The sequence below is a fragment of the Globicephala melas genome, chromosome 5 (genome assembly GCF_963455315.2).
Source record: "Globicephala melas chromosome 5, mGloMel1.2, whole genome shotgun sequence".
In the NCBI taxonomy this organism is placed as follows: domain Eukaryota; kingdom Metazoa; phylum Chordata; class Mammalia; order Artiodactyla; family Delphinidae; genus Globicephala; species Globicephala melas.
In genome coordinates, this window is record NC_083318.1 from 89,307,595 (window position 1) to 89,319,954 (window position 12,360).

Here is a 12,360-nt window from a genome sequence, read left to right on the forward strand (position 1 = left end):
GTAGAATAATGAGAAGTGTGAGGGATAATTATTCTTAATCTAAGAAAGGTTGTCTTCATGTTAAAATACCAAATGTTCTCTTTTTTTTAAAAACACTTGTGGGTATCAGCTAGTGAGTCTCAAGAAGTTAGATCTAGGGAGGTGGCGTGTTGGACTTAAGACAAACAATGTGTTTGATGAGAACCAAGATTAAAACAGTTGTCAAGTGAGCCTCAGGATCTGACACCCGGAACCTCCTTGGGACTTGAAAAAGAGTGGTAATCACCTTCCCAAATTAGATTGGTCTAATTGTAATCAAGTAGAGGTCTAAGTGGCCTGTGTCCTGATTATTGTTATTCGGGTCCTTACATGATCCACACTAAATTTATGAGGATTCACCAAAACTAGTCTGATGGAGCATTTTCACTTTGGCCTTCCAGAGGTCTTGTCTTCAAATCATAGTCTCATTCAGTAATTAATTCCTCACGAGAGCATTTGTCCCAAACACACCCCTGGCTCCCACTGGCCCACACAGAAGTCCTCCCACAGGAGTGTGGTGGGAGAGGCTGTGAGGGGCACGTCCTGTGCACCTTATACCTTATATATATATATATAACGGGGGGGCCCGTTAGCGGGAGTAAATGGACCTGTCCCACTGTGGCCTCTAGCTCTGCTACTTTTAGTTGGTTTCTGTGTTTTTGTAGGACACCAGTAGGCAGAGGAAGAGCCTGGCTTCGTTTGGCATTGATGCAAAAGAAACTTTCAGAGTATATGAAAGCTCTGATCAATAAAAAGGAACTTCTCAGGTATGAAGATCTTCTCGTTGAGCTTCCTTCTTTTTCTCCCCATGTTCTATATCATATGAGGCTGAAGCATATAAATTTATCATTTTGGGGGGTCAGAAACATTCGATTCACGACAATTTCACGTAGCTCAGCTAATACCTTCTCCCACATCACACACACACATACGCAAGAACAGATGTTTTTATATTAAGTGTGTTCACACTGTCTCTGTGGCATATGTATGGTCCTTTGCAGGACAGGTCAAAACTTAACAGGGAAGGCTTTTGACACCTTAGCATATACCCAGGCTCACTAAGACAGGAAGTTGACGTGTAACATTAAATTCAAATACAGCACACAAAAAAATTTCCAGTTGGGTCATAGGTACAAATGGGAATGAGAAAACAATAAAGCTTTTAGAAGAAACATAAAGTAGACAAAAATTTCTTAAACACAAAAAGTTCTACCTGTAAAGGAGAAAATGGCTAAATTGGTTACATTAAAATGAAGAACTTCTGTCCGTCAAAAGTCACTCTTGAGATTAAGAGTGAGAGGTAACCGATAACTCTAAAGGAGATATTTGCAATACATAATACATATATTCAACAAATTATGCATACTCATGGTGTATAAAGAACTCCATCAGTCCAAAAAGAAAAAGGCAGACGAGCAAAGACAGAATTGGGTAAAGGACTTGAACAAGCCTCTCACAGAAGAAGAAAATTGAAATGGCCAGTAAAAATATTAAAAGATACCTAACTTCATTAGCCATGTTGTAAATTCAAGTTAAAACAAGAGTGTGATAACCTCACACAACCACCAGAATGGGTAAAATGAAAAAGACAGGTCATCGCAGGTGTTGGTGAGGATGTGAAGTTACTTTAATGTCCTGCTGATGAGTGAATTGGTATAGAAATTTAAGAAAACTGTTTGTCATCCTCTAGTAAAGCTGATCATGAGCATTCCTTGTGATTGAGGATTCTGCTTCTAGTTGTTATATCCAATAAAAAATGCATAGTTATATCCAACAAAAGACATGAACAAGAATGTTCATAGTTATTACAATGTTTGTACCAGCCCCAAATGTTTGTAATAGACCCCAGTATCTATTCACAATAGAATGGGTAGGTAAATTATGGTATACTCATACAATGAAATACCATGTAGCAGCTATACACAGCCATATGGATTAATCTCACAAGTGTAATGTTGGCAAATGAAACCAGACATGAAAAATACATTCTGCATTATTCCATTTATATAAAGTTCAGAAACGTACACAATTTATCTTTCATGATAGAAGTCAGGAAAGAGCTACCATTGGCAGGGTAGGGGTAGTAAATGCAGAGTAGAAGGGAGCACAAGGTGGCTTTGGAGGTTCTGATGATGTACTGATTTTTAATATAGTGCTGGTTACATAGGTGTGTTCTCTGTGTGAAAACTCATTCCACTGTATTGTATGATTTGTGTACTTTTTTTTTTTTTTTTTTTTTTTTTTTTTTTTGCGGTACACGGGCCTCTCACTGTTGTGGCCTCTCCCGTTGCGGAGCACAGGCTCCGGACGCGCAGGCTCAGCGGCCTAACCGCTCCGCGGCATGTGGGATCTTCCCGGACCGAGGCACGAACCCATATCCCCTGCATTGGCAGGCAGACTCTCAACGACTGCGCCACCAGGGAAGCCCATGTGTACTTTTTAATATATACTTTATAGGTCATTAATATTTACTAAAAGAAATTCAAGTGTAGCAGACTGCCTCTGAGAAATATTGTAAGAAGAATAAGTAATCGAGAATTTAAAGACATGGCTGAATTTTTCAAGAGCCTAGTTTTTACAAAAAATTGCACTGCAGATCCTAACATGGAGCATTGTTTTAATGTTGCTGCAGCTGCGTGTGCCATTGATTGCTGTTTTCTTGCCTAAGAAAATTAAACAAATCAGGGGAAAGAGAAACAGTAACCATTCTGGAGAGCTTATTTATTTCCACAAGGGGAAGGCTCAACTTTCCAAGGATCAAGCCTTAAAGTGGTGTAGGGTCTAGTGTTCAAGCTGTAGGCGGCTACAAAATTATATGATTCAGTTGGGGTCTGAAGAATTAGCTCTTCATCCAGCAGAGCACTAGAGTAAATGCATTCAGTCTTACGAACTAGACGGAACACTTTTTTTTTTTTTTTTTGCGGTATGCGGGCCTCTCGCTGTTGTGGCCTCTCCCGTTGCGGAGCACAGGCTCAGCAGCCATGGCTCACGGGCCCAGCCGCTCCGCGGCACATGGGATCTTCCCGGACCGGGGCACGAACCCGTGTCCCCTGCATTGGCAGGCGGACTCTCAACCACTGCGCCACCAGGGAAGCCCGGGAACACTTTTTAATACATATTTTCACTTACTTTGACTCAGCAGTTTCACACCCTAGGTATGTCTAACAAATGCATGTGTATATGTACCCAAACCCATGTGCAGTAGTGTTCAGCAAAGCACTGTAGCCTGCACAACTGAAACAGCAAATAGAATGAATCCATTGTGGTATATCCCTACCATGGAATACTGTCCAGAGGTGAAAGTGAATGAACTACTATTGCATACAACAATACAGTATATGTATTACTAAATCACTTTGCTGTATACCTGAAACTAACATAACATTGTAAATCAACTATACTCCAATATAAAATAAAAAAATTTTAAATATATATAAAATTAAATTTAAAAAATAAAGCAGATCAGAAAAAAGGCAATTTTTTAAAAACAAAATAATCGGTTTTTTTAAGACGCATGAAAGATTGAAAAATTATCCCGTGGTGCGTTACAAATACAGATATGTGTCAGAAGCATGAATGCTCACTTCAGTGAAAATACCATTCTAATCACTTTTCTTTCAGCTGGACTGTCTATTATCTAGAGTCTGTTCATGTCCCTATTATCTAAAATAAAGTATCCAAGTAATCCTTGTTTTTACTTTTTTGCTGTTATTATAGATGACCATATTTAACCACGAGGCAAGTGCTTTTCTCCTTGTCTCATGGTTACATCATTGGATTCTTGAGGTTTTATTACAGTAGACTGTTTCATGGATTTCTCTTACAGTGAATTCTATGAACCCAATGCCCTTATGATGGAAGAAGAGGGAGCCATAATTGCTGGTCTGTTGGTGGGTCTGAATGTCATTGATGCCAATTTCTGTATGAAAGGAGAAGATTTGGACTCTCAGGTATGAGGAAGATACTTGGTTACCTAGTGTGTCACTCTGAGTTCTGTTATCTCAGAATTTGGATTGATCAGATTATACCAACCAAATTAGGGGAACTTCTATGAGTCATAAATAGGATTTTCTTTATTTTTGATGTGAATATAAAAAATGTTTGTTTTTCCTTCCAGCTTGGCTTATTTATGCATAATGAATGTTTTTCAAATTCTTGTCTTAACTGTGATCCCTGTTAAAAATATTTTGTAAAGGGTAAAATATATATATATATGCTGTGTGCTGTGTGGTTCAGCAGCAAACATATGTATATGTGTTTGCCGTAGCATCTTATGGAAAAACCCAAACAAACTTTTTGGCCAACCTAATATATGTACACACATATAAGCCAAAATATATACACAGGGGTTTAGTAGCAGAATATTTTAAATAAGCAAGAGAGAAAGAAATGTTAAACCTCAATTTATATTAAGTATTCAGTTGACTTTCTTAGCCATGTCCTACTGACTTAATCTTGGTTCTTTATTTACAACCCTTGCCAATTCTTTTTTTTTTTTTAAGGAGGAGCATTTTTTTTTTTAAGTTACCTTTTCCAACTTTTTTTTTCTTCTCTTTTGTTGGCTACGTTGGGTCTTCGTTGCTGCGCACGGGCTTTCTCTAGCTGTGGCGAGCAGGGGCTACTCTTCATTGCAGTGTACGGGCTTCTCATTGCTGTCGCTTCTCTTGTTGTGGAGCGTGGGATCTAGGCGCATGGGCTTCAGTAGTTGCAGCACACAGGCTCAGTAGTTGTGGCTTACAGGCTGTAGAGCACAGGCTCAGAAGTTGTGACACACAGGCTTAGTTGCTCCGCGGCATGTGGGATCTTCCCGGACCAGGAATCGAACCCGTGTCCCCTGAATTGGCAGGCGGATTCTTAACCACTGCGCCACCAGGGAAGTCCCGTCAATTTTTTTTTTTTTAACATCTTTATTGGGGTATGATTGCTTTACAACCGTCAATTCTTGATTATAATAAAACATTAAATTTTTATTAAAAATTTCTAGTAGTTGTCATGACCGTAATACTATTTTGAGTACCTAAAAAGAGACATTGTGTTATGCCTTGGGAAAAGTATCTAATTTTATATTGAATTCTGAACATTCTCTCTGTAGGTTGGAGTTATAGATTTTTCAATGTATCTCAAGGATGGGAACAGCAGTAAAGGTAGTGAAGGGTATGTACAAAGAAAATTAGTTTTCTGTTTTCTTTAATGTTCTTTGATAGTATTTAAAGTTTACAACAGTACTGCTTTAACAGATGTGCTGAAAGAATTTCTGATGAGATAGCTTTAATAGAATCTTGTCAAAAATATCTGACAATTATGCCTGCTAAACCCTAAAAGGGATTTTAGTTAAGTAGATTTTCCTACTATGTGGCTCAGGGGCAAACAAAACAAAAATTTTTATAAAAGGAATCAAATGCTTCATCTCTTAAAAGTAATGTTTGGAAACATGGTTTTCTTGACCAGAAGGATTGCATTGTCGGTTTGCTTAAAATTTGCACTATTACATGTGCATCATGGGATTATGTAAAATGCTAATATTAGGGGGAGCTGAGTGTATGGGAACTGGGCAGTACTTTTACAACTTCTGTAAATCTAAAATAATTTCAAAATTTAAAGTTTTAAAAATATTCATATGGTACTTGGAAATTAGCGATCAGAAACTCACCTTTTACCTTTATAAATTTAGCAGTTGAAAGCATAGTCTGAAGTTTTTAACCTTAGGCATTGAGCTAAGATTATATTGCTTGTCCTTTTAGTAGTCATAGAGGTATGTGGCCTTGAATTTTGTTTTTCAGTTGAAAAGTCTGTCTGTTTAACTTTCGCCTATTCTAGATTATCTGGTCCCAGAAGTGAACCTTCTTTTTCCACACTTAATTTACTCATGTAATAATAAACACCTGATCTTTGTGAAAGCCTTTTATACCATTCACTTTGAAGCCAAACAGCAGTTAAAGGCAAATAAATATATAGCCTTTGAGAACAATAATTATTTCACCCAAATAAGCTTAATTCAATTCCTATGACAAATGGAAAATTGTTATGATAAATAATACTAACAAAGCTAAAATAAAAATCTATCAATTGTGAGAAGAAACTTTTTATTCTTTAAATGCCTCTAATAGATTGTACATTATACCTATAACCTAAGTTATTAAGATATATAAGCTATAGCAAGAGCTTTATTAATATGCAGGGGTGGTTTCCATTTTAAACCTCCAAGTCTCTTGTTGATATGCCAAGGGGATTATACATCAGGTCTGTCTTCTGAAACAGTGTGTCTGTGCCATAATTTCCTTTCTTTGTTTTATGAAAAGATTAGGGGTGGGGCATCTTGGTATTTCTAATATTATTTACTTTTTTTCTATTTTTTTTTTTTTCCCTCAGAGATGGCCAGATTACTGCAATTCTGGATCAGAAGAACTATGTAGAAGAACTCAACAGACATCTGAAGTAAAGAATGAATAAATACTGTTATGTTACTGGGGGTTTTGGTGTGGGGGAAGGGAAAGGTAAACTGATGAGCAGTTAGGATAAATTCAGACAATACTCAACAAATATATATAGAATTACTGCTTACCAGGCACTGAGCTAGACACTGGATATGTGGCATTTAACTGTTCAGTGAGCTTTAATGAAAAGCAATATAAAATCAGTATGTAATTAGAATTTTAGTGATTACGTAAATATATTCAGTTAAGAACTCTTAAGTTTGTGACATAGTTGAAATTGGAGGTCTTCTTGGTTCGGTAGGTCCAGCCACATATTTCAGGACTAAATCTTGGGTAAAGCACTCATCACTTTAGTACCTTTAATTGTATCTCGTTGGTCCCTTGCACTTCTCATCCATTGGATTGATAGTATTAATTTACCCTTTTTCCACCATCACTACCATTAATTTACCAAGTACTCACCAAGTATTTTTCATGACCAGGTTATAAAACAATCTCTTCTTTCCTGAGGAGAGCTATCCAAAATTTATTGGTATTCTCAAGTGTACTGATGGTCTAAAAACTGTTGAATAATTCAGAAGAATTAATATACCCATTAATTACCTTATTTATAGTTCTCTTATGAAAGATAATCATTTTAATTTAAGTAAGACCTAAAATGTGACTATACCAGTATCAATATAAATTATAGTCTTGGTTCCATCTAGAAAACTCAAGAACAATTTAAGTACATTTTCTCTGGGGACTGAGTACTAATAATGAACTGACAGTAAACTGTGGATATGTTAACCTAGCAAAGATGTGGTTACAGTTGACAAATACAAATATGACCCTATTATTTACTCTTTCAATGCCTCCATTTCTTTATCTATAATAACAACCCCCTACCTAGCACATGGGGTTGTTGAAAGGAGTAATGAAATAATGCAAGTAAAATCAGAAGAGTGCTTGGTGTATGGCAAGCACATCATAACTCATGTAGCCCATTATTATTATTTAAGTAAACAAAGTTTACTGTGTAGTGCATCAACTCTTTTATTTCATCAACAAATACTTATTAAATACAAACTTCAGTGCCAAGAATGGAGCAGGTAAGACACACATCACCTTCTAAGCTGTCTTAGAGCCTACAAGTCTGTCAAGAATTATGGACAGTAAACAATGAAAGTATAATGAGTATTTTAAAAGAAAGTACAGGATATTGCTCTGTTTATCAAAAGAGACTATTATGTTTTTTCTTCTCTTGATAGTGCTACTGTAAACAACCTTCAGGCAAAAGTGGATGCATTAGAAAAATCCAACACTAAACTGACAGAGGAGGTAAGTGTTTTAGAAGTTTTTTGATTGACTTATAGAATTTAGTAGAGTGTATTAGTGGAAAATAATTTCTCTGGAACCTGGAAATAAAGGACTTGACTTTTCAGATAATATCTACTATAGGACTCCTTGTTCTGACCAGGAATGGCCAGCTGGCTTATCTGAGGGGTCTCAGTTATCCAGTTGGAATATGAAGTCATAGAACCTGGGCTGATCAAATATTTTGCTTTCTTTTGTGAATGTTTTGTCTGGGCTAGCCTAGAGTTAATGTTTAGCAGGTAGCGTGATATTCATCATTTATTCATTCATCAAACAATTTGGGTACGACGTATGTGCCAGAGCTAGACAAAGATTTATATCTGCAAGGCATTGATTTATGTGTGCCAGATTGGCAAGTTCCCGCCTTCAAGGGTTTTATTTTCTCCTTGGGGTGATGGGGTAGATGACATAAAGAACACGGGTCAGGAGACCAGTACTAATAATGAACTAACAGTAAACTGTGGGGATGTTAGCCTAGCAAAGATGTGGTTGCAGTTGACAATGAAATAACAAATATGACCCTATTATTTACTCTTTCATTGCCTCCATTTCTTTATCTATAATAATAACTCCATACCTAGCACATGGGGTTGTTGAAAGGAATAATGAAGTAATGCAAGTAAAATCAGTTAGAAGAGTGCTTGGTGTAGCAGTTTACATGTCATGTGCTCCTGAGCAAGTAAGTCACTTGACCTCCAAGAGGCCCAGTTCCCTAACTGGCAAATTAGAGTGTTTCCCCTTTTAGCTCACAATTACCCTGAAGATCAAGTAAGAATATACATGTGAAAACTCTTAGAAAAGTCCCTAAAATTAGAATAGAAAAATAACCTCATATTTTACTTCTGATTAATTTTTTTTCCCCTAACTTACCAAAGGCTAAGCGACATATTTTTTTCTTCAGTAGCATTAGACGTTTCTATGAGAAACCTTAAATAAAATTTTTTAGGTGGCAAAGACTTTATCTTCTCTTTTTCAAATTATAACTATCCTATTACATACAGTGAGAAAAATTTGGTTAAGTACAACAACATAGATGGACCTGGAGGGTATTGTGCTTAGTGAAATAAATCTGAGAGAGAAAGACAAATACTGTATCTTATTTAAATGTGGAATCTAAAAAATGAAACAAACAAATGAATATAAAACAAAACAGAAACAGACGCACAGATATAGAGAACAAACTAGTGGTTAACAGTGGGGAGGGGCAAGATAGGGGTAGGGGATTAAGAGGTACAAATTATTATGTATAAAATAAATAAGCTACAAGAATATATTGTATAGTATAGGGAATATAGCCAATATTTTATAATAACTTTAAGGTTATAATATATAAAATATATAATCTACATATTTTATATATAGATTTTATATATATAAAGTATAATCTATAAAAATATTGAATCACTATGTTGTACACCTGAAACTAATATAATATTGTAAATCATCTATACTTCAAAAAAAAAATTTTGGTCTAAAATAAGCAAGTTAAAGCGCTAGTCAGGAAACGCTATCTAATCAGATTTTTTTCAGAAGGAAAAAATCATTGTTCATTGTTATGAATTTAAAACACCTTCCATATTACTCAGTTCTGGGGGCTTTATTTTTGGATGTAGATTTTTAAATTATATTAAAACTTTAATTTATTGATATGACCTTTAGAATTTTATGCCACAAGGCTTTGGAAACATTCTGCAGAGCAGTTTTCTACTGTGATTCTACTGCTGTTATATTGAGGCAGTGTGGCATATTAATTAAGCCTGCTCTCCAGAGCTAGACTTGAATTTGTGTCCCAGGTCTGGCGCTTGCTAGCTTTCTGATCCTGGGCCAGTTACTTGAGCTCCTATTCTTTGGTTTACTTATCTGTAAAATGGGGATAAGAAGAAGAAGAAGATTTTTGTACAAATTAAATGATTTAATGCATAAGGGACTAGACTAGTGCCTGACACATCATAAGCACTCAGTAAATATAAATTTTATTCCCTCAGTCACAGGACTTGTGTTCTTGGCCTAAACTTATCTTACCAACAATATTAATTTATTCGTTTACTTATTTATCTTACCAGTAAGATTTATTTTCTTAAAGCTTTGAACTTTTAGAGATAGGAAAGCACTGTGTGTAGACTTTATAAAGAGCAGACAAGGCTAATAAGTTCTGCCCTCTCTCATTTCCATCTATTTTGGATTTAAAGGGACCAGTAAAAAACAAAACAAAACAAAAAAGACCTCTTTTCCCCTCCTGAGTTCTGAACCAATATGACAAAATGAGAAGAACTGAGCAGATGAAGGTAAATAAACATCCACTTTATGTTGGTAAAGCTGACTTAGAAAGTGCACTTGGATCTGCAGTCGTCACTTGTAATATTTTCTCTGATGATGAGACCTTGGAAGAAGCAGTCCGAGGTGCGCTTGGATCTAGAGAGCAGACCCGTCTGCCCAGAGTTACTTCTTTACGCATTTTAGGCCCACAGAGCAGAGAGAGAAATGGGCTGCCATACCTGCCTCTAGAAAGCTTGCCTGAGCTTGGCTCCTCTGTACTTACATAGTAGAACAGGAACCAAGCAGAGATGACGAAAAGGGAGACTAGCCTGGCTGAGAGGAGTCTGCTCAGTTCCTTTCCTAGCCTCCTTCAGGCACCTTCCCACTCTCTGTGGGAACTGAGCTCGGTAGGTGCAGAGGAGAGCGTTTCCACCATACTCTTCCCTCCAGTGGAATAGGGTTATAAACATTTCCCCTAGAGATACACTGCCAATAACATTACCTTGTCTTTGTAGGTGCTGAAAAGAAAAATCTCTTTAATGCTTAATGGCATCTTTTAGAGTGAGAACTTTGGAATCCATTCCTTACTCTCTTAAAAATTATATGTAGGGACTTCCCTGGTGGTCCAGTGGTAAAGAATCCACCTTACAATGCAGGGCATGCGGGTTTGATCCCTGACCAGGGATCTAAGATCCCACATGCCGTGGGACAGCTAAGCCCGCGTGCCTCAACTAGTGCCCACGTGCCGCAGAAACTACAGAGCCCACACGCTCTGGAGCCTGGGTGCCACAACTAAAGAAGAGAAACCCACACACTACAACAAAGAGCCCGCACGCCACAATGAAAGATCCCGCATGCCACAAGTAAGACCCAACGCAGCCTACAATAAACTAAATACATAAATAAATAATAAATAAATCTTTAAAAAGAAAGTTGAACATTTTAAAAAAAATTATCTGTTAAAGGTTTTATGGAGGGTTTGTAAGATGGGTCCCAAGGCATGAGGTGACCTTATACATTTTAGAAATAGGTTTTTTTCAGGAGACCTTCAAGATGGTGGAGGAGTAAGATGTGGAGATCACCTCCCTCCCCACAAATACATCAGAAATACATCTATATGTGGAACAACTCCTACAGAACACCTACTGAATGCTGGCAGAAGACCTCAGACTTACCAAAACCCGTGTGGCTGACAGGGTCTTGGTGCTCCGGCCAGGTGTCAGGCCTGTGCCTCTGAGGCAGGAGAGCCAAGTTCAGGACATTATCCACCAGAGACCTCCCAGCTCCATGTAATATCAAACGGCGAAAGCTCTCCCAGAGATCTCCATCTCAACGTTAAGACCCAGCTCCACTCAACAACCAGCAAGCTACAGTGCTGGACACCCTAAGCCAAACAACTAGCAAGACAGGAACACAACCTCACCATTAGCAGAGAGGCTGCCTAAAATCATAGTAAGGTAACAGACACCCCAAAACACACCACCAGACACGGTCCTGCCCACCAGAAAGACAAGATCCAGCCTCATCCACCAGAACACAGGCACCAGTCCCCTCCACCAGGAAACCTACACAACCCACTGAACCAACCTCACCCACTGGGGGCAGACACCAAAAACAATGGGAAGTACGAACCTGCAGCCTGCAAAAAGGAGATCCCAAACACGGTAAGTTAAGCAAAATAAGAAGACAGAGAAACACACAGCAGATGAAGGAACAAGGAAAAAACCCACCAGACGAAATAAATGCAGAGAAAATAGGCATGCTACCTGAAAAAGAACTCACAGTAATGATAGTAAAGGTGATCCAAAATCTTGGAAATAGAAAGAAGAAAATATAAGAAACGTTTAACGAGGACCTAGAAGAACTAAAGAGCAAACAAACAATGATGAACAGCACAATAAGTGAAATTTAAAATTCTCTAGAAAGAATCAAAAGTAGAATAACTGAGGCAGAAGAACCAATAAGTGACCTGGAAGATAAAATAGTGGAAATAACTACTGCAGAACAGAATAAAGAAAAAAGAATGAAAAGAATTGAGGACAGTCTTAGAGACCTCCGGGACAACATTAAACGCACCAACATTTGAATTACAGGGGTCCCAGAAGAAGAAGAGAAGAAGAAGATATGTGAAGAGATTATAGTTGAAAACTTCCCTAATATGGGAAAGGAAAAAAGTTTAGGAAGCACAGAGAGTCCCATACAGGATAAATCCAAGGAGAAACATGCCAAGACACATATTAATCAAACTATCAAAAATTAAATACAAAGAACAAATATTAAAAGCAGCAAGGGAAAA

At 37.4% G+C, this 12,360-nt stretch overlaps 1 protein-coding gene across 6 annotated transcripts in view; it reads left to right on the forward strand.

The window, feature by feature from the left end:
* Nucleotides 1-12,360, forward strand: part of RUFY3 (RUN and FYVE domain containing 3) — an 83,851-nt gene that overhangs the window by 48,059 nt on the left and 23,432 nt on the right. For all 6 annotated transcript variants that reach the window (XM_030877805.2, XM_030877814.2, XM_060299440.1 and 3 more), the window contains 5 exons: nt 684-785; nt 3,845-3,968; nt 5,111-5,172; nt 6,388-6,453; nt 7,703-7,772. In XM_030877805.2, the coding sequence (XP_030733665.1) occupies nt 684-785; nt 3,845-3,968; nt 5,111-5,172; nt 6,388-6,453; nt 7,703-7,772 (424 nt within the window). The remainder of the gene's footprint in view (nt 1-683; nt 786-3,844; nt 3,969-5,110; nt 5,173-6,387; nt 6,454-7,702; nt 7,773-12,360) is intronic.